This window comes from Rana temporaria, chromosome 6 (genome assembly GCF_905171775.1).
Source record: "Rana temporaria chromosome 6, aRanTem1.1, whole genome shotgun sequence".
NCBI lineage: Eukaryota > Metazoa > Chordata > Amphibia > Anura > Ranidae > Rana > Rana temporaria.
Genome location: NC_053494.1, coordinates 212,187,258 through 212,211,093, shown reverse-complemented (window position 1 = coordinate 212,211,093; position 23,836 = coordinate 212,187,258). Strand labels below are relative to the sequence as shown.

The following is a 23,836-nucleotide window of genomic DNA, read 5'->3' as shown; positions in this document are numbered from 1 at the left end:
CAGGGGGGAGGGGGTGCAGATACCTGTATAAAACAGGTATTTGCACCACTTCCGGGTTCCGACTCTCGCAAGAGTCCCGCCCCTTCACATCACCCCCCGCTGTCTTCTGGGAAACACTGTTCCCAGGAAAGAGCGGGGACCAGTGACGGGGCGCCGCGATACTCGCTCATGCGCAGTGGGGAATCGCGTAGTGAAACCGCAAGGCCTCACTTCCTGATTCCCTCACCGAGGATGGCGGCGGACCTAGCCGAGGACCGAGCAAATTCTCAGCCTCGTGTGCTGACATCGCGGGCGCGCTAGACAGGTAAGTGTTAATTTTTTAAAAGTCAGCAGCTGCAGTATTTATAGCTGCTGGCTTTAAAAAAAAAAAAAAAAAAAATCGGGTGGGACTCCGCTTTAAGATGGCCTTTTCCTAGGTCAGGACGCCAATTTGCACTCAATTTAAAACACGCCCCATCCTCACATGTGAGGAACCCCAATAAACTGACACATCATAAATGTAAACGGAAAGCGATGAGGACTTTCTATGGGAGATATATATATATATATATATATATATATATCAAAATCAACACTTCCTGAACTGTCAGTTTCTTGCATTTTTACACAGCGGAGATATTTGCATCGGGGGATTTCATTATTGAAGATACTTAAAGTGGGAGTTCGCCCAAAATTTTTTTTTTAGTAGCCAAAAGAAGCCGAACGTCGGTGCGACTCTATACGGCGCCTGCGCACCGACGTTCGGTTACTTTCGGAAAATCGTGACGCGATGTATGCGAGCGCCCAAAGCCTGTCGGAAGCCTGTCAATCAAATAGGAACGCCCAGTCCCGCAGCCCATACCCGGAAAGCGGCGGAGAAGATGCATCTCTAAAACGGTAAGTACTGCTTTGATTTTAAAAAAACTACCCGATTCCCCTTCACAAAATGAGCCTCAATCTAATGTTAAAAATTGACTTTTTGGGTGAACCTCCACTTTAAAGCAGGGAGGACTATATTCCCCAAAGTCTCTTTTAGCAACTAGAGGGAAGATCTGCTTTTGGGACTTGTAGTTCTCCAAATATTAGAAGGTTGCTCTCTACCTTTAAAAAGTGAATCATCAAATCACAGCACAGAGATTTAAAGTAGCCCTTGTTTATACTGGCTGCTGTATTGCTCTTTTGACTACTTTAATAAACTCTCGTTATCGTTAAAAAAAAAAGAAAGTGAAACGAGACATTTGATTCGAATAATGGAACCACAACAAGCTTTGAATCGTCGCTTTCACGCGTTCATTTCTGGCACTGCATAAATCAGGCGGTACGGTATGCGCCGTCGTGAAGGAAGGAGACAAGGAGTTAAGTGTGCTGCAGATGAGGCCCAAGGGGGGCCAACAGTAATTAAAGCCCCCCCCGCCCCCCATGAACAGCGTTCCTGCTGCCACCGCAGGGTGACTCACTGGTCATGTTCCAGGGCGTGAGAAACCTTCAAGCCAATTAGCTGCTCTTAATAAGCGATGGAAGTGCAACCAACCGCTGGGTTCCCTCTAAAAAGACATCACACGGCAGAGGTGTGAAAGCGTCGGTCCGCACAACCCACACACAACAAACTTCATTCACATGCCTGGGGGGGGGGGGGGGGGTGCGGGCTTCGAGGTGTGCATTTCTGCCTTGTAGCACTGGGGCCCCTTGGGGCCCAGGAGTTTGCATGCTCTTTTTGTGCTTGTGTTGCTTTCCTCGGGGTACTCAGTTTTTCTCCCCCATTCCAAAAGACACGCTTTACAGGTTAATTGGCTGCTGTCTAAATTGGCCCCAGTATGTGAGATCTTGGGGCCAAGGACTGATGTGAGTGTACAATACGTAAAAGGTGCTGCATACATTGTTGCCACGAAATACAGTACTGTGCAAAAGTTTTAGGTTGCTGTGAAGAAATGCTGTAAAAGTAAGAACGCTTTAAAAAAATATATATATTGTTTATTTTTAGCAAATTGACAACATTTTTAGAAAGTTATAAAATGTATAAAGTTTCTTCTGAAAAAAGTAAAGAAAAAGGGGTGGGGGTGCTACCTACCCTATATACAACACAGGTAGGTGTTAGGGTCAACCTCTGCAAAGAGGTCTGGTATAACCAGCAGTGTTGGGCCAAATAAAACCATTTTTGACTACACCATGGAAGGCGCTTTTTCTTTTTTCCGAGGAATACCACAAAACATTGGAGACCCTCCATCTGGACAGAGAAGGGAACTAGCTGGGAGAGAGCAACCTTGGGAAGTTTGCACTATATGCGATACACCCCTGGAGGTGTAGCAGGAGCTGGTGAGTGGGGACCCTTGAGGGGGAGCACCGGAACCACTTGCGTATCTATCCTCCACCTGTGACATAGAAGCACCTTCCTCACTATAAGAGCTTGCACTCCCAATTCCTGGCTGGACTTATGGAATTTTGACCATTGTTTGATTATTAAGCCAAGACTCTGGCACCTAATTAGTGCCTAGTGTATTTACCCTTATATATATATATATATATATATATATATATATATATCAAAATATTTTTCGAATATATATCAAAATATTTTTCGAATATATATCAAAATATTTTTCGAATATATATCAAAATATTTTTCGAATATATATCAAAATATTTTTCGAATATATATCAAAATATTTTTCGAATATATATCAAAATATTTTTCGAATATATATATATATATATATATATATATATATATATATATATATATATATCAAAATATTTTTCGAATATATATCAAAATATTTTTCGAATATATATATATATATATATATATATATATATATATATATATATATATATATATATATATATATATATATATATATATATATATATATATATATTTTTCCGTATATATATATATATTTTTCCGTATATATATATATATATATATTTTTCCGTATATATATATATATATATATTTTTCCGTATATATATATATATATATATATATATATATATATATATATATATATATATATATATATATATATATATATATATACATACATACATACATACATACATACATACATACATACATACACACACACACACACACACACACACACACACACACACACACACACACACACACACACACACATTCGATATATATATATATTAGGGCTGTGCGTTAAACGCGATATTAACGGCGTTAACACAAACCCATGTTAACGCCGTCAATATTTTTATCGCGCGATTAACGCAGGAGCGCTCGGGGTGGACGTGCAGAGTGTGCAGCGGCGCGGCTTACCTTCTCGCTGGATTCACAGGCAAGTTACTCACCTTGTCCCTGGATCCAGCGATGCCACCCCGCTGTGTGATCGGCGGGTCCTCCTCGCTCGATTCACAGTGTCTGTGTGCCGCCGATCTCCGTTCCCTGCGACGTTACGACGCACGGGAGTGGAGAACGGCGCCAAATTCAAAAAAGTAAACAAACACAATACACACTGTATACTGTAATCTTATAAATTACAGTACTGTATGCAAAAAATACACACCCCCCTTGTCCCTAGTGGTCTGCCCAGTGTCCTACATGTACTTTTATAAAATAAAAACTATTCTTTCTGCCTGAAAACTGTAGATTGTCCAAAAGTGTCCCTTTATGTCAAAAATGGTTTTAGATCAGCTAGAAAACAGCGATCATAAATTATAATCACTTGCAGAATTGTGCGATATTTGTGGGGAAATTCGTCATAAATTAGATAGATTAATCGTGAGTTAACTATGACATTAATGCGATTAATCGCGATTAAAATTTTTAATCGTTTGACAGCACTAATATATATATATATATATATATATATATATATATATATATATATATATATATATATATATATATATATAAATAAATAAAATATATATATATATATATATATATATAAATAAATAAAATATATTTTTCGAATATATATATATATATTCATTTTCTTCACACCATTTACAATTACCTAGTCACATATACGGTAATACTGTGTAGCATGTTTGGACTTATACATTCTTATGTGAGGACTTACACATTCCTACTTATAGATTCCACAGGGATTGTACAGATTCTTTATTTACACATCACGTATTGAGTATTAATTGGGATCATTATCGGCATTACTGCTTTTACCCCTTCTTGCACATTTGACACGGTTAGTCTTTATTAGACCTCTTTGCAGAGGTTGACCCGAACACCTACCTGTGTTGTATATAGGGTAGGTAGCGCCGCCACCCCTTTTTCTTTACATTTTTCATACTTTACATACCTCAATTGGGGGGGGGATTGTATTTAGGGGGGCAGCAACCTTAGTGTATCATCTATATCCATTAACCGCAGGTTTATTTCATTACTATTTTACCTTTCTTCGCTCTCAATACACGCCCCAGGCGCTGCGCCTCTTGTCTTCGGGACCCTCCGTGAGAGGAGATCTGTATTAGAACGTTGGCTTCTGGAAGATCGAAGGAGGTGTCTCCCACCTGATGAACAGAACAGTGCACACAAATTGAGGAAGAGGAGGAAGGAGGAGGAAGGAGAAAACATGCATGTCCTGAACTTGGAAGAAAGGCAGCGATCTACGGGTACATGGCTACACGAGCTGCTGCCGGCATTACAACTACAGTGAGTGGGCAGGAAGCAGTTAGGCTGGCCATGGATGGGTGGCAGTTTAAACAAAGATTTTTAGGAAAAGGTTTCAAGAAAGCTTGTTTTTCTAATCCTTAGTGGAACAAATCGAATCAATGTTAGTCTTCAACCACAGTGATGAGAACATCAGGCTTTTTTTATGTTTATTAAAAGTCAGCAGCTACAAAAAGTGTAGCTGCTGGCATTTAATAAAAACAGACACTTACCTGCTCCACGGTCCAGCAACGCGCCAGCCGGAGCTCCGCTCTGCCCCCCCCCCCCCTCCCTCCGGCCGGCGTCTTCATTCCTAGTGTGTGCACCCGGCCATGACAGGCTTCAGCTTCACGGCCGGGCACTCACTGCGGATGCGCGAGCGGCGCTCTGAGTGGTCAGACGATCGCCTCGGACCTGTCACGTGTCCCGGTCGATCACCTACAGGGAGGGGCCGCCGTAGGCAATATGACGTATCGCCTAAACGGTCCCTTGGCGGAAGGAGGAAGTGGGACAGGAAGTCCCACTCCTACTGAAGCCCCCCCCCCCCCCCCCCAAAAAAAATGACATGCCAAATGTGGCATGTAAGTGGGCAAGGAGTGGATTAAGCGGAAATTCCACTTTTGGGTGGAACTCCGCTTTAAGGAGCAGGATAGAGAAATTCTCAAATAAATTAATTTCTAACAGTATATGTGGTATTTTTAGGGTAAAGTCCATTCATTCAACCAACAAAATGATAAAAGCAAAAAAAAAAAATTCGAGCAACATTCAAATGTTCTAAAGACGTCGACCAAGGCGTCGACCCACAACCAAGACCTGAGACCCAAGACCTGAGACCCGAGACCCGAGACCCAAGACCCGAGACCCAAGACCCAAGACCAAGACCCAAGACCAAGACCCAGACCCAAGACCCAAGACCAAGACCCAAGACCAAGACCCAAGACCAAGACCCAAGACCAAGACCCAAGACCAAGACCCAAGACCAAGACCCAAGACCTCGACCCAAGACCAAGACCTCGACCCACGACCCAAGACCCACGACCAAGACCTCGACCCACGACCAAGACCTCGACCCACGACCAAGACCTCGACCCACGACCAAGACCTCGACCCACGACCAAGACCTCGACCCACGACCAAGACCTCGACCCACGACCAAGACCTCGACCCACGACCAAGACCTCGACCCACGACCAAGACCTCGACCAAGACCTCGACCAAGACCTCGACCCACGACCAAGACCTCGACCCACGACCAAGACCTCGACCTACGACCAAGACCTCGACCCACGACCTCAACCAAGATGTCTCCCCAAGACCAAGACACTCTTTCCCCCCCCCCACCAAGACCAAGACTTTTAGTTTGAAATTCTCCCTCTTTGGCCAGCTCCATTATCCCTATTGGGTATCCTTGTCACAGACCATCCAATTTGTTGGAGATGTTCTCATATCCCTCTCACTCACCTTAGAAATAAAGATCGTATTGATTTTAGGATTGTGTTTGAAGTTCTGTAGGATCTGCATTCTCTCCCCTTGAGAGGTTGGACCGTAGATATAAGGCCTGAAAAATTAACAAATCACCAAATGAACCAACGTTAGGGTAGCATGCAGGGAAAAGGTTATTATGAATAAAAACCGAAGTTAGGCTTACCGGTAACTCTGTTTTCAAGAGTCTTCCAGGACAGCCCTGTAGATGTAGCTCCTCCCTCCGGGACAGGAAACACAATCACCCCCAATCATAAAAGGCGGTCCTCCAGGTCCTCTCCTCAGTTAAACCAAGAATTCCTGACGGACTCTGAAAAACATAATCTTACCAACATATCGTTAGTGCAAACTTCCATTTCCAGTTTAGAATAATACACACCGGGTGGGAAGCCAGGCTGTCCTGGAAGACTCTTGAAAACAGAGTTACCGGTAAGCCTAACTTCGGTTTTACCCTTTCGTCTTCCAGGACAGCCCTGTAGATGATAGACAAGAAACTTACTTATCAGGGTGGGGTTACTGCTTGGAGGACCCTCCTACCAAATGCCTGATCCTTCTCAGACATCAAGTCCAGGCGATAATGCTTGGCGAAGGTAGTATAACTTGACCACGTTGCCGCCTTGCAAATCTCTTCTGGTGAGGCTCCGCCCCTCTCGGCCCATGAACTCGAAACTGCTCTAGTCGAGTGTGCTTTAACAAATGGGGCTTGTAGGCCCTCTAACTCATAAGCCTTCTCTATTGCCATTCTGATCCATCTGGCAATAGAGGATTTTGATGCCTTATGACCCTTCTTACTACCTGAAAAATTAACAAAAAGGGAATCACTCTTCCTAAACTCTTTGGAAGCTTCTAAGTAAACTAAAAGGCACCTCCTCACATCTAGTAAGTTTTGGGGTGCTCCCTCTGAGTCTGAGGTGGAACAAAAAGAAGGAAGGACAATGTCCTGTGTCCTATGGAACTTGGACACAACTTTAGGAAGAAAACTGGGGTCTGTTTTCAAAATAATCCTATCATCAAAAATCAACAAAAAAGGCTCCAAGATTGAAAGAGCCTGTAGCTCACTCACCCGTCTGGCTGAGGTCACTGCCACCAAGAGGACCGTTTTAAGTGTGACCCATTTCAGGATGGATTTCTCCAGAGGTTCAAAAGGTTTGCCTGAGAGTGCTCTGAGCACCAATGAAAGATCCCAAGAAGGACAGGTCGAGACCCTCACTGGCCTAGATCTTGATAAGGCCTTGAAAAAATTCCTAACGTATGAATTCTGCTGAAGGGAACACTGCAAGAAGACACTCAGGGCTGCTACCTGTACCTTTAGAGTGCTAGGGGAGAGACCCAGATCTACCCCAGCCTGCAAAAAATCCAGAATAGCTGGAATACCTGGATGATCTAACTCTTGTTCTCTCATCCAGGAACAAAATCTTTTCCAAAATTTTGCATAGATTGCTCTTGTAACTGGCTTTCTGCACTGTAATAGGGTGTTTATTACTTTCTCTGAGAAACCCTCTGCTCTCAATAACTCTTCCTCAGATACCACGCAGTTAGACTCAATCTGTCTATCTGCGGGTGTAGGATTGGACCCTGCGAGATCAGATCCTTCCGGACTGGAAGGGGAAATGGAGGAAAAATGCATAGTTCCTTCAGGATTGCGAACCAAGGCCTCTTTGGCCACCAAGGCGCGATCAAAATCAAGTCTGTCGCCTCCAACCGAAATTTCTGGAGCACTGCTGCTATCATCCTTACTGGGGGGAAGGCGTAGCAAATGTTGAACCTCCAGGGATTGGAAAATGCGTCTATCCTTAAGGCCTGATCTCTGGGATCTATTGAAAAGAACTGGGTTACTTTCCTGTTCTTTTCTGAGGCAAAAAGATCTATTTCCGGAAGACCCCACCTTTGTGTTATCTGAGCAAATACTTCTTCGTTCAGGGACCATTCGTCCTGTTTCACTGGCTGGCGACTTAAATAATCTGCCAGAGAGTTTTGAGTACCCTTTAGGTGAACTGCTGTCAGCGAAAACAAGTTGGTCTCCGCCCAGGAGAGGATTTTGTTGGATATTTCTTGCAAAGCCGGACTTCTTGTCCCCCCCTGTTTGTTCAGGTACGCAACAGCCGCTGCGTTGTCCGAACGAACTTGCAGGTGATGTCCTACCAACTTTCCCTGAAATGACTCTATGGTTCTTAGAATTGCCAACAGTTCTCTTTGGTTGGAGGAACGACTTGCCTCCACTGGAGACCATGCTCCCTGGGCTACTGCTTCCCCTAGATGGGCTCCCCAGCCCCAGGCACTCGCGTCCGTAGTCACTATTACTTCCACCGGGAAAGACCAGTCTAGACCCTTGCTCAGGTTGTGATGTCCTCGCCACCACCACAACTTCCTTTTTACTTTGGCTGAGATTGGAATCAGTGACTCTAAATCTTGACTTTGGCCGCTCCAGAGACGGAGCATAAGTTCCTGTAATGGGCGTTGATGATGTCTTGCCCAAGGAACTGCAGGGAAGCAGGATGTCATGAACCCCAGGACTCTCATTACCTCTCTGATTGAAATCCACTGATTGGACTGTAGTTGGGCAACGGCCTGACTTACTTTGATAACCTTTTCCTCGGGGAGATAAATTTTTCTCCTTACCGAAGATATCCTGTACCCCAGGTAAACCACTTCCTGGGATGGCACCAACTGGGATTTGTCCCGGTTGATTATCCACCCGAGTGAGGAGAGATATTCCTGTGCCACCAGTAAATCCTTCCCTAACTGTTGAGCCGATCTGGCTACAAACAGCAGATCGTCCAGATATGGGATTACCGTGATAGCTTGATCTCTGAGAGGGGCAAGAGCTTCTGCCAGAACCTTGGTAAAAATTCTCGGAGACGAGGATAGACCAAAGGGCAGAGCTTGGAACTGGAAGTGTTGAATCCCTAAAGTTGCCCTCACTGCTACCCTGAGAAATTTCTGGTAATCTGGATGTATAGGGATGTGTAGATAAGCATCCCTGAGATCCAGAGTCGCCATGTAACACCCCGGGAACAGACATCTTGCAACTGTAAAGATCGACTCCATCCTGAACCTTTTGTACTTTACAAACCTGTTCAGGGGCCGAAGGTTCAGGATCATCCTGAACTTCCCTGACGGTTTCTTTACTATGAAGACATGGGAATATACTCCCTGTCCCTGCTCCTCCAGGGGTACCGGAATTAGAACTCTCTGATCGACTAATTCTCCTAGCGACAGCATTAGAGCTTCTGCTTTTGCCCTTTCTCTGGGTGGATAAGTCACCCTGAAGTTCCATTGAGGCAGTGACGCAAACTCCAGTTTGTATCCGTTCTCTATTAAATTTAGAATGAACGGGCTTGAGGTTGCCTTGGTCCATTGTGGGAGGAACTGCCCCAACCTTCCTCCCACGGGGACACAGGAGTCATTGCGGTTTTGGGGGGGGTTGAGGAGGATTAAACAGGATTCCTCCTCTACCACGCCCCTTGTGGCCTGCCCAATGCTTCTTGGGTTGGCCTTCCTTTTTCTGGTTTTGCCAAAAGTTTGAACCCCTGAAGCCACGAAAAAAACTCTTTCCTTCGGCTTTTTTCTTTTTCTCAGGAAAGGCCTTCTTCCTGTCCTGAGTACGTTCTAAAGCCTCTTGGAGGCCGGGTCCAAAAAGGTGATCTCCTGAAAACGGAAGACCACACAATTTTAATTTTGAGGCGGCATCTCCCGTCCAAGTTTTTAGCCATACTGATCTTCTGGCTGCATTGACCAAGGCTGCTGACCTGGCAGCCAACTTTACTGACTCCTCTGAGGCGTCAGCTAGAAAACCCACTGCCTTGAACAAGAGTGGAAAAGATTTTAAAAGCTCTTGTCTAGAGGTACCGGCCAAGATGTGTGCCTGTAACTGGGTGAGCCAACACTCTAAGTTTCTTGCTACACAAGTAGCCGATAGAGCTGGTTTTAAACTGATCGCAGAGGCGTCCCAAGCTCTTTTCAAAAGTAGGTCCCCCCTTTTGTCCATTGGGTCCCTAAGGGAACCTAGGTCATCAAATGCCAAATCTGTCCTCCTGGAGACCTTGGCTAAAGGGGCATCCAGTCTAGGAACCTTGTTCCAAGGATGAGACACATCTGATTCGAATGGAAACCTACGTTTGAGGCTACCTGAAAAAAAGGGTCTTCTTTCAGGTTGTTCCCACTCTCGCAGAATCATATCAATCAAAGACTTATGAACCGGAAAAACTTTGGTTCTGGTCGCATTCCCCTGATACATGAGGTCATGCCGTGAGAGCTGAACCTGTTCCTCCTGGATATCTAAAGTGTCATAGATGGCATTCAGGAGATCCCCCACATCATCCAATGACAATTTGTATCTGGCCGCCCTGGAGGAATCCTCCTCTCCCTCTGATTCAGATGCTGAACCTGCCTGAGAGGAAACAACTGATCTGGGAGTTCTGTCTCTAATTTCCTCCTCTTCCTCCTGAATTTGTAAGGAAGGAGTACTAGAGGCCCTAGTTAGGGACGGGGCTGGAACCTGCATCCTATCAATCAGTCCCTTAAACGACTGAAATGTGGATGCCATCTCATCTTTAAAAGATGATAACATTTGGTTACAAGTGGTTAACGAACTTTCTTTAACCAAGCTATTAACACAGTCAGGACATAAAGGCTTATCCCAATTAGAACTTAGCTTTGTCCCACACACTGCACATTTCTTCCTAGGAGGCTGGTTCTTATCATGGGCCTTGACCTGTTAAAATAAACAACACAGTTTGACCACATTACAACCAGCTAAACCTTCATTCACCACTGTGACAAGGTTCCTAGAAGGTGCAAAAGAAAAAACCTCCACCAAACAGGTTCACCACCTAGGGGGGGGGGTATCTGGGGTAAAAATCCCCTACCTATCAGAGTAAGCCATGTGCCGTCACCAGGCCTTACCTGAGAGGTACCGGTGCCTGCTGGACCAGGATCGGAAATAGCCGCTGCTGCCTCCATGGTCCTGTGTAATCGTTTTCAGTCTCCCTGAACAAACACCAGCGCCGGGTCCTTCGAGTCTCCTCCGCGCCCTTTTTTGAAGTAGGAACGATACTTCCGGGCGCCCCCTGATGACGCGCTTCCGCCGAGAATACTCCTTCCTCTCTTTGGAACGCATGGAACCCGCCCCCTCAACGAATACCGGAAGCGGCGCGCCGAATCGATGGCGTCTCTCACCCTCGCGGCCACGCCACCCGGATCACCACAGGGGACGGATCCCACCGTCAACGGGGTCCGACTCTCGCCGAGCTCACGGCGGAGGAGACTCCAGCTACGCTCTCTACCCCTAGGGCCAGAGGAGTGCTGAAGGCTGAGGTAGGTTCTCTCACATAAAAAACAAAAAACACGTTCCCTGATTGTATCTCCTCCCGTCCGGCAGGAAACACAAAAAACTGAGGAGAGGACCTGGAGGACCGCCTTTTATGATTGGGGGTGATTGTGTTTCCTGTCCCGGAGGGAGGAGCTACATCTACAGGGCTGTCCTGGAAGACGAAAGGGTAAAAAAGGTTTATGTCAAATTCAAACCTGGACACGCTCTCCATTTTTATTGGATACGTTTTAATTTTTTTTATCAAAACAGTCAGCCTTTTTTTTTGTTTATAGCACAAAAAATAAAAAAAAACGCAGGGGTGATCAAATGCCACCAAATAAAGCTCTATTTGTGGGGGGGGGGGGGGGGGGAAGATATACCGTATATACTCGAGTATAAGCCGACCCGAATATAAGCCGAGGCACCTCATTTTACCACAAAAAACTGGGAAAACTTGGCTTGAGTATAAGCCTAGGGTGTCCATCTGCATGCCTCACTATGTCCATGTGAATGCCTCACTATGCCCGTGCCTCACTGTGTCCATGACTATACTTTTGTTTAACATGGGAGTATGCCATTGGTCCCTCAGAAAGCAAACTTTGCACACTTGTAGAGGAGAGCTAGTTTTGGGTCCAGGGGACCTACGGCCGGCCGGTACCGTGTCCCCAAAATTACTGGAGAAATTACCATTTAATGGGAGTCTACGGAAAGGGTGCCCGACTTTGAAAAAAAAACAAAAAAAAAACGGTGCTCCTCGGCCTTGGGTCCCCCAGACAAACGTTGCACACTTGTAGAGGAGAAATGGGGCTATATGTGTGCCAAGTTGCGGGTCCAGGGGACCTACTACCGGCCGGTACCGGGTCCCCAAAGTCACAGAGGAAATAACAGTTTAACATGGGAGTCTATGGAAGGGGAGCCCGGCTTTGAAAAATCGGTGCCCCCCGGTTGTTGTACCCCTGGACAACAAACTTTGCACACTTGTAGAGGAAGAGTTGGGCTATATATGTGCGGGGGACCTCTGGCCGGCCGGTGCCGGGTCCCCAAAGTGAGGGAGATCAGGTGCAAAAAGGTAAAAATGGATGAAGAAGACTAGGACAGCCGCACTCCAAAAAAGCTTTCCTTTTTAATAAAATAGGTCACAAAACTGACATGTCACAGCAGAAATCAGAAAAAACACAGCAGACGCGTTTCACACTGTCATACAGTGCTTAGTCATGGCTTTTTTCACACATTCACTTTATTATATTCACATTCTCCCTCACTCATCATTTTCATTATTTTCCATTTTATTTTATTTTCCCTTTTCACATTTCATTTCACAACACTAGTAATTACACACATTTTAGTATATTGAGGTTTGCAGTAGGAGTGTGGGTGGTAGCCTTGGTCACATGTGTGGACACACCCGGATTCACAGGAGATGCTGATTAACTAATCAGTTCTCAGCACTCCCATTTATTTTGTTTGATAGAGTACCGTATTTATTGGGGTATAGCGCGCTCCCGCGTATAGCGCGCACCCCTAAAGTTGCCCCGAATTCCTGTGGGAAAAAGTTTTTTTGTACTTACAGTTTTGGTGTCTTGCGCGGCGTCCATCGGCAGCCTCGTCGGGTCCGGCGTCCGTCTGCGGCTTCGGGTGTCCTCTTCGTCGGGTCCGGCGTCCTTCTGCGGTGTTCTCCCCTCTCGTTTCCCGCGCCGAGTTTGAATACTGCGCCGACATATACAGAGCGCAGTACACTCGTGTATTGTCGGGCAGGCTCGGCTACTCTCGCGCTGACGTCCTGGACGTCCAGGAGCCGACACTGCCCGACAATACACGAGTGTACTGCGCTCGGCATATGTCGGCGCAGTATTCAAACTCCGTGCGGGAAAGCGGGTATCGGCGTATACCGCGCACCCACGATTTTGCCCTAATTTTCAGGGCAAAAAAGTGCGCGGTATATGCCGATAAATACGGTATATATTTATTTTCAGTTTGTCTTGCAAAAAAAAGAAAAAGCTATGACTAAGCACTGTATGACAGTGTGAAACGCGTCAGCTGTGTTTTTCTGATTTCTGCTGTGACATGTCAGTTTTGTGACCCATTTTGTTAAAAAGGAACGCTTTTTTGGAGTGCGGCTGTCCTAGTCTTCTTCATCCATTTTTGCATGTCATTGCATTGCCGGCACCCAGAGTTTTGGATTTGGTGAGAGAGTTCTCTCGGTCTATCGGAGCGGTCACCCTTCTTCCCAGGTGCAAAAAGGTGACGAGTATAAGCAGAGGGGGGGCATTTTCAGCACCAAAAAAAAAAAATGTGCTGAAAAACTTTGCTTATACTCGAGTATATACAGTAGATTTTGTTTGGGTACAGCGTCGCACGACCGTAAAATTGTCAGTGCTGCGTCGAACAAAAATGGCCTGGTCATGAAGGTAAACCTTCCGGGGGGGGGGGAGTGGTTAAACAATAATGGAACGAACAATTGACAGATTGAACAGGTAATCAAACAATACTATGGGGGGGACTCATAAGAAAGCCCATCCCTGGGCAAAACCTCCCTGTAAGTTGGAGGATGGGCAGCTCCAGACCCCGAAGTAGGATGTAAACGTGACATTTTGTAAGGCTCCAGCTCACCGTCTGCCCACTCGCACGGAACAGCGATCACACCAGAACTAACATTCCTGGAGTTGCATTTCTAACCTTCTCTCAGACAGATTAAAGGGTCTCATACAGGATCCATCTCGGCTGGAATGCCTCTAAAGCTCCGCACAAAGCAGAACTAAAAATGAGTGCAAATTGCACTAGGAAATCAATACCATAAAGCTGAACTGCAGGCAGAAAATAAAAGATCACCAGCCGAATTATGAATCATTTTAACTAGCATTGCAAATTTGCATTGGGGGGGGGGAATCAATGGGGGCATGAGACAAAACACTCAGCCCCCAGTTCTATGGGTCAGCGGATGGGGGCCACAGAGAAAGCAGATTATCTCCAGAAAAGACGTTGAGAGATCTTTCATTTGAAATAAAACGGTCATTAGTGGGCTTTAACAGTCGCCGTGTTGACCCCCAAACAAAAGGGGCGGTTGGCACTTGCATGGGTCGCCTGCGTCTATCTAAACTTGTCATCTTCACAGACCACCAGGTTCTAAAGGAAGTGGTTCTCAACCTTTCTAGTGCCGTGACCCCTTGATAAAATTTCCCAAGTTGTGGGGACCCCTAACAGTAAAATTATTTTCATATCGTGGGTTGAAAGCACCATAGGCAAGACAAGTTATTTGCGTTCCCTAACCCACGGACATTTAGCGTTCCCCGAGTCCTTTCTACTCGTGCAGTATTAACCACTTGCTTACTGGGCACATATACCCCCTTCCTGGCCAGAGGACTTTTTGCGATTCGGCACTGCGTCGCTTTAACTGACAATTGCGCGGTCGTGCGACGTGGCTCCCAAACAAAATTGACGTCCTTTTTTTCCCACAAATAGAGCTTTCTTTTGGTGGTATTTGATCACCTCTGCGGTTTTTATTTTTTGCGCTATAAACAAAAATAGAGCGACAATTTTGAAAAAAAAATAATATTTTTTACTTGCTATAATAAATAGCTAATTTTTTTTTCTTTTTCTCAGTTTAGGCCGATACGTATTATTCTACATATTTTTGGTAAAAAAAAAAAAAAAATCGCAATAAGCGACTGGTTTGCGCAAAAGTTATAGCGCCTACAAAATAGGGGACAGAATTATTATCATTTTTTTTTTACTAGTAATGGCGGCGATCTGCGATTTTTAATCGGTACTGTGACATTATGGCGGACACATCGGACACTTTTGACACATTTTTGGCGCCATTCACATTTATACTGCGATCAGTGCTATAAATATGCACCGATTACTGCATAAATGTGACTGGCAGGGAAGGGGTTAACACTAGGGGGTGAGGAAGGGGTTAAATGTGTACCCTATATAGTGTTACTAAATGTGGGGGAAGGGGGGTGACCGATCTGTGTCCCTATGTACAAGGGACACAGATCGGTCACCTCTCTCCCTGACAGGACGTGGATCTGTGTGTTTACACACACAGATCCATGTCCTTCTCTCTGTAACCGCCGATCGCGGGAGCCTGGCGGACATCGCGGCCGCCAGGCACGCGCCCCCCCAAAGATTTAAAAACACGGCCTCCCAAAGATTTAGAGCCACCCTGCGGCCGTATAAAGTCGTACGGCCGTCGGGAAGTGGTTAAAACCCCTTATAGTACATTTTAGGATGTACCACTCTTTCTTTGTTCAACTTTCTTTCCCTTTCATCTCTCTCCATCCTAATTCTTTGTTCCCCCCCCCCCCCCCCCCCATGCCTCCCTCTGTCTTTCTTGCTCTCTCTTTTTTCCTCCCCCTCTTATCCCCCTTCCTGGGAGAACAGTGCGGTCTTCAGGAACAGCCCAGGATTTGGGGACCCCTGGCAAATCATCTATGGACCCCCGAGGGGGTCCCGACCCCCAGGTTGAGAACCACTGTAAGGGAAGAAGTGTTTTCTGTGCAGCTTTTGCTATGGCGGCATGAGAATGTTGGAAGTTTTCGCCATCAATCGCTCCAGTGAGGATGCTTGGGAAAGTGAATAAGAGGAGCTGGAACCTGGAAGGATTCCTTATATGCTTACCGTATATACTCGAGTATAAGCCGACCCGAATACAAGCCGAGGCACCTCATTTTACCACAAAAAACTGGGAAAACTTATTGACTCGCGTATAAGCCTAGGGTGTCCATCTGCATGCCTCACTGTGTCCATGTGAATGCCTCACTGTGTCCATGTCTCACTGCGCCCATGCCTAAACTTCCGTTTAACATGGGAGTATATAGAGGTGTGCCCGGCTTTGGAAAAATCGGTTCTCCCCGGCTACCGGGGAACACTACCAAACAGAAGAGGAGATTACAATCGTATCCTCCTACAAAAAGAAAAATGGTGGATCTATCGTTTAAAATCATTAGTGCCAATTGGCCTAAATACTAAATTGAATTTACAGGTCTTCCTGGACTCCTGACATGGCTATTTTTCAATTTTGCATGCATATTGCATTCAATACAACGGTACACTACCATCCCTCCTTTCTAGTTGATTACTATCAATTTCACCATATGCTCTTCTATAGTGGTTAAAATCATTTTAATTTCATTACTTTCTCCTCTAGTGTGTACATATACACATATAACATGGGAAATCAACCTCCTCCCCTTATGTCTGTGCGTGTATATATACATAAATAGAAAAACCATCTATACTTTCCATTCCACTCAAAAATATAGATCCTTATTCCCTATCTATTAGGGCTAATCGACCTAATCAATTCATAATAATGGGGGTTTGATACACAAAATGGATCAATTAGATCTTCTCCTGTACTTTTTCATGTCCTCCCTCACAATGATGCCCCCAGCCCATCATAGTAGGCAATGATGGTAACAATTTTGTCCTTCCTGTTTGTTGTTTGTCTCTTTTTGTAATCCTGTTCCCCTCTCTTTCCTTAAATGTGTGTTTATACAATTTTTACCACATATATCCCCGGGATTAACACATTATTTAAATCTGTCAGGCCGTGGACAATGCCGCATTGATAGGGAGACAGACTAGCGCCATAAATCAAGGCAGTGTCGATCTCCAAATACCAGGCGACAATGATAATGAACGCGATAGATTCTTTCCAATGGACCACCTGTTATACATTCTATAATTGGACTTGACACGCTCTTTTCCGACACTTTTTTATTTTTCCCATGGTGATAATCTCCAGCTGGCCACCGTATAAATATGCCTGGCCTCTGGTGATGGGTAAACGTCTACGATGAAGCTACGCCATCAGCACGGCGAAACGCGTTGACGTCATCACTGCGCGCCAGTCACGTGACGTCCCCCAAGAGCGACACGATTAGGAAGACAGCGAGAGAGAGATATGGGGCAGTGAGGCTCTTTAGTAACCTCGAGAGGGATCACACCAACTATCACCGCCCAACAGGTACCTATATTGGGCTTAGAGCGCAGCGTCGGTCCATCCACTGGCGGACACTAAACAGCTGACCGAATAGCTGGGGAGGCTCGTGGACTGCGATGCATTGCTCCATCTCCCAGCCCAGCCAACCGAGTCAATCCACACATTAACCGGTTCCCGACCGCCGCATGTACATATACGTCCACAGAATGGCACGTACAGGCACATGGGCGTACAGGTACGTCCCCGCCTTTCCGCGGGTCGGGGGTCCGATCGGGACCCCCCCCCCCGTACATGCGGCGGTCAGAAACCCGCGGGGAGCGATCCTTGACGAGGGCGCGGCTATTCGTTTCTAGCCGCCCCCTCGCGATCGCTCCCTGGAGCTGAAGAACGGGGAGAGCCGTATGTAAACAAGGCTTCCCCGTTCTTCACTGTGGCAGCTGCATCGATCGAGTGATCCCTTTTATAGGGAGACTCGATCGATGACGTCAGACCTACAGCCACACCCCCCTACAGTTGTAAACACACACTAGGGGAACCCTAACTCCTACAGCGCCCCCTGTGGTTTGGTTAACTCCCAAACTGCAACTGTCATTTTCACAATAAACAATGCAATTTAAATGCATTTTTTGCTGTGAAAATGACAATGGTCCCAAAAATGTGTCAAAATTGTCCGAAGTGTCCGCCATAATGTCGCAGTCACGAAAAAAAAAAAAAAAAAAAAATGGCTGATCGCCGCCATTAGGAGTAAAAAAAAATAATAATAAAACTATCCCCTATTTTGTAAACGCTATAAATTTTGCGCAAACCAATCGATAAACGCTTATTGCGATTTTTTTTACCAAAAATATGTAGAAGAATACGCATCGGCCTAAACTGAGGAAAAAAAAATTTTTATATATGTTTTTGGGGGATATTTATTACAGCAAAAAGTAAAAAGTATTGCATTTTTTTTTCAAAATCGTCGCTCTATTTTTGTTTATAGCGCAAAAAATAAAAACCGCAGAGGTGATCAAATACTGCCAAAAGAAAGCTCCATTTGTGGGGAAAAAAGGACGCCAATTTTGTTTGGGAGCCACGTCGCACGACCGCGCAATTGTCTGTTAAAGCGACGCAGTGCCGAATTGTAAAAACCCCTTGGGTCATTTAGCAGCATATTGGTCCGGTCCTTAAGTGGTTAAGCAGTCATACAGCTCAATTAATGGATTAGCAAGCTTGCGAATGGCGGTACACCGGTAATGTATTAACCCTCCTCTGACTGCCCAACTCTATTGGATACCAGAACCAGGTACTCTGCATATCAATGATTTAAACCTCTTGCTGTCAGCACTTCTTTACTCACAATTGTGGCAGGACTGTTATTTGAATATACAATCAGTGCTGAAGAAGCTTATGTAATCATTGGACACACATAACCAGGAATGTTCATGTATAATACTTTAACAACCTGATTAACTCAAGCTAGCTTACTACAGCGATTTCAGGATTACCAAATAATATCACTAACCAATGCATGCTTATGGTTCCTTCAGTGACATTAATCAACAAGGATATCCCAGAGTTAACCCTTCGATCCAATCAGTAATTCTCTCCCTCCCTCTCGCTCCTAGGGTCCAGCCACTAGTTAAAGCTCCCATTGGCTCCGATAAAGAAGGCGTTATATCAAATTATTTATTTGACTCACATAATCTTCTTCTTTTAATAAATTTATTTGATGAACCGTTTTGGATATGGTGCATACTAACTGTGGCTGAACCGTTAAACGTCCGGACTGGTGCGGTTATGTGTTGTATCATGTGTGTCCTGTTTGTTACATATGTTCATGATAATTCATGTTCTTTTTAACCACTTAAGACCCGGACCTTTAGGCAGCTAAAGCAGTGGTCATCAACCTTGTCCTGCAGGGCCCACTAACAGGCCAGGTTTTCAAGATAACTGAAATACATCACAGCTTATATCATTTGCTCCTCAGCGATTGCAGTATTCTAGACTGCATCTCCCCAAGGCAATACATAAAACCTGGCCTGTTAGTGGGCCCTGCAGGACAGGGTTGATGACCACTGCGCTAAAAGGACCTGGCCAGTTTTTGCGATTCGGCGCTGTGTCGCTTTAACTGACAATTGCGCGGTCGTGCGACGTGGCTCCCAAACAAAATTGGCATCCTTTTTTGCCCACAAATAGAGCTTTCTTTTGGTGGTATTTGAGCACCTCTGCGGTTTTTATTTTTTGCGCTATAAACAAAAATAGAGCGACAATTTTGAAAAAAAATGCAATATTTTTTGCTATAATAAATATCCCCCTAAAATATCTAAAAAAAACATTTTTTCTTCAGTTTAGGCCAATAAGTATTCTTCTACATATTTTTGGTAAACAAAAAAAATAATAATCCCTATTACCTGATGTTCAGCTTTTTAGCCCAGACTAGAAACAACGCTGCCCATAAAAACCCCTCTTTGGACTGGCCACGCTACCGACGGCCATTTACACCCTGGGAGACTGACGGGCGTGATTATAAAACATTTGCTCCACCTAATTACATCTTGTTGACCACACTGCTGGCAACCTTTAAATAGAATAATGTCATTTAAATAGACAATTGAGCGTTCTACTTTCCTTATAAAACCCAGCGGTGGCCGCGGCTCCTATTTATAGCTCAAAAAAAAAAAAAAGGAAATTCAGAGATTTCCCAAATTGGTTGTTAGGGCTTTTCTTGCAAAGTGAATGACAGCGCGCGAATCTCAGGCAAAAATAAAATCCTTCTGCCTTCCACCGCCAGGGAGGACTGCCAGCCAACACAAGTCCCCCCTCCCCATTGAAGTTGCCTAAAAATACAAAGTGGCTATTCATGGATACAACGGCTCGCAAATCCCCGAACCTCGTTGAGATGCAGGTCCACTTACTTGTTCAGCCGGATGGCGTACTCCTTCAGCGCAAAGACATTGTCGGCAAACACCATTATTTTGTCATTCCTTCTCTCGTGGAACTTAATCAGGAACTGGCAAGCTCGAAATTTATTCGGGTTCATAGTGTAGAAAAGAATGCGCTTCTTTGTCTTGATGGCGACGTATTCTCGGTAGAACTCGGGTGACATAGGGCACCAGACCTGCGGAAGGGGGGGGGGGGGGGAGACAAAAGGCAGAGAGCGCGGCTTGGTTAGCGGAAGTCGGGCGGACATCCTAGGCACAACAGTTTAATTTGTACGGGAGAGGATGTGGCTGAATGGAAGCCGGCAAATCGCCTAATTGGGGATGGAAGACGAGAGCGGTGGGGGGGGGGGGGGGGCAATAACGTTTTCTACGGCGGTAACCGCTTTTCTGGGTGGCGGAGAATATAAAATATCTTAATCGCGGCTTTCAGGAGCTTAACTTGGAATGGCGACTGAAGATGCGATTACAATGTTTTCAGAGATGCAGAATGGAGTGAAACAAAAACAAAACAAAACAAATAGAAACAGAAAAGGCAGATTAACATGTAAGGAGGAAAAAAAAGCACAAGAAAAAAAAAAAAAAATAGAAGAAAAAAGGAGTGGAATAAAATGGGAAACCATTGAAGCCAACCTCAAAGCAATAAAAAATAAAATAAAAAACACAACCGTTTTACGGGAAAAGCCACCTATTTATATAACAATCATTAATTACAATATAAATCAATTAATAAATCCGTACCCAAGCTTTCAGTCTTGATAACCTGGAGCTAGAAGTGTTTAGTGTGGAGTTTTTAATCAACGATAAAAATAAACGCAAATTTTTTGCTGAATTTTCGCGTGTCGAGATCAGGAAAATTACAAAATGGGCCCCTTCTGGCGCTAAAGCAACTGAAGAAACTTGCTAGATGAAAAAAAAAAAATACATCTTCATAAACAGTAAAAGATTTATCTTCTTTTGGAGGAGAAAGTACATCTATAAAGGCCCCTTTCACACTGGTGGCGGAAAAGCTAATTTCGCTGCGCTATTCGGCTGCTAGCGGGGGCAATTTTACCCCCCCCCCCGCTAGCGGGCGAGAAAGGGTGAAAAACACCCACAATGCATTGCCGGCGGTTTTGCCGCGGTGTCCCATTGATTTCAATGGGCAGGAGTGGTGGAGGAGCGGTATACACACACACACCTCTCCTTCACCGCTCCAAAGATGCGGCTAGCAGGACTTTTTTTCCCGTCCTGCTAGCGCACTGCTCCAGTGTGAAAACCCTCGGGGCTTTCACACTGGAGAAACAGCAGCAGCTGTTTAGGGTCGGTTTGCAGGCACCATTTTTAGCGCAATAGCGCCGAAAGGGGTCACACTGAGGGCATTTTGCAGGCACTATAGCGTTAAAAATAGCGCCTGCAATCTGTCCTTAAACAGCTGCTCCATTCACTCCAGTGTGAAAGGCAGAGGGCTTTCATACTGGAGTGGTGCGCTGGCAGCACGTCAGAAAAAGTCCTGCCAGCAGCTTCTTTGGAGCGCATTGGCAGGGGTGAACTCACCGCTGCTAATGCGCTCCTGACCATTGAAATCAATGGGCAGCGCTGCCCTACCGCTGGCAATACGCCACTGTAGCGGTTCATAACCCTTTCTTGGTCGCTAGCGGGGGTTAAAAGCGCCCCACTAGTGGCCGAAATGCGACGCAAATCCAATGGTAAAATAGCTGCGTTTTACCACTATTTTACTGCCAACGCTATGGGCTATAGTGTGAAAGGGGTCTAAGACACTAGCAAAAAACTGAGGATTGCTTGGAGGGGGGGGGGGGGGGGGAGGGCTATACTGGACCAGCCTGTCAACACTTTTCTGCCCCAGTGAAACCCTTGAAATACCTTTCAGGTCTCAGGGAACAACTTGTAAGATTAGGCCATTGTGAAAATGCCCCTAATGCCGCGTACACACGGTTGGAATTTCCGACAACAAAATGTTCGACGTGAGCTTTTGGTTCGGAAATTCCGACCGCGCGTGGGCTCCATCGGACAATTTCTGCGACAGCAAAAAAATTTGAGAGCCGGTTCTCAAATTTTTCCGACTGCAAAGGTTCTTGTCGGAAATTCCAAATCGTCTGTATGCAACGATCAGAATCAATTCCACGCATGCTTGGAATCATTGAACGTAATTTTTCTCGGCTCGCTGTAGTGTTGTACGTCACATCGCGTTCTTGACAGTCAGAATTTCCGATAACATTTGTGTGACCGTGTGAATGCAACACAAGTTGGAGCCAACATTCCGTCGGTAAAAAAAAAAAAAAAAAAAATCTACGGTTTTGTTGTCGGAATGGTGTGTGTACGCGGCATTACACTGGTGGTAGTAAGTTGCAAGAATGCCCTATTTTAAAGGTTAGATTTCTAAATAGAGCCTAAAATAAAACTTCTGGAGGCTAGAAAAGCTGGTAAGCAATAAATGAGCTGACCTAGGGGGTCAACAAAATCCGGGCGCCAGGTCGCAATTGCGACAAGAAATTGTGACCTGGCGCCCGGTAATTGAGGCCGCGGCTTTGCGGCCTACAAGGCCGCTGCCTCAATTACCGGCCGCGGCAGGGGGAGGTGGGGGCGCACGGAGGCACAGGATCCTGTGTCTCTGTGCGCCCCCACCCCCCCCCCTGCGCGATCGCGGCGGGCCCGCGACGGCCGGTAATTGAGGCCGCGGCTTTGCGGCCTTGTGAAGTCCCAAGCTCTTCCTTCTGGTGGTGGCTGTTGGAATTACAAGTTAAACAGCTGTTCTAATGTGTAATCTTTCACTATTTTCACTGCCATCTCCTTCCCTCTAATTAGAACCCCCAAACATTATATATATTTTTTATTCTAACACCCTAGAGAATAAAAAGGCGATCGTTGAAATACTTTGTCACGCCGTATTTGCGCAGCGGTCTTACTACAAGCCCACTTTTATTGGGGGAAAAAAATACACTTTTTTTAAATCAAAAAATAAGACAACAGTAAAGTTATCCCAATTTTTTTTTATATTGTGAAAGATAATGTTACGCCGAGTAAATTCATACCCAACATGTCACGCTTCAAAATTGCGTCCGCTCGTGGAATGGCGACAAACTTTTACCCCTTTAGGCGACGTTTAAAAAAAATCTACAGGTTGCATGTTTTGAGTTACAGAGGAAGTCTAGGGCTAGAATTATTGCTCTCGCTCTAACGATCACGGCGATACCTCACATGTGTGGTTTGAATACCGTTTACATATGGAGGCGCTGCTCACGTATGTGTTCGCTTCTGCATGCGAGCTCGTCGGGACGGGGCGCGTTTTCTGGCTCCTAACTTTTTTTGAGCTGGCTCCTAGATTCCAAGCAAATTTGTCAACCCTGAGCTGACCCAACAAATGTCACAAATAGCATCAGTTGTGGTCTTGTCCCCATCCATGTAAGATCAGTAGAAGGAAGGGACCTTTTTTATTGCAATTCTTCCCCATGTATGTGACTGTTAGAAGCCTGTGAACCTCAAACAATGATTGCATTGAGCCAAAAGTGGGCCGCTCTCCGCACTCACACCGGGGTTATGCGATATTACCA

The 23,836-nt window shown here is 45.3% G+C and overlaps 1 protein-coding gene across 1 annotated transcript in view; it reads right to left on the bottom strand.

Annotated features, from left to right (window-relative positions):
- Positions 1-23,836, bottom strand: part of ERCC3 (ERCC excision repair 3, TFIIH core complex helicase subunit) — a 57,391-nt gene that overhangs the window by 8,928 nt on the left and 24,627 nt on the right. Inside the window, exons 10-12 of the mRNA XM_040358223.1 lie at positions 20,262-20,464; positions 6,083-6,179; positions 4,365-4,482 (exon numbers count right to left, since the gene is read on the bottom strand). Coding sequence (XP_040214157.1) covers positions 4,365-4,482; positions 6,083-6,179; positions 20,262-20,464 — 418 coding nt within the window. The remainder of the gene's footprint in view (positions 1-4,364; positions 4,483-6,082; positions 6,180-20,261; positions 20,465-23,836) is intronic.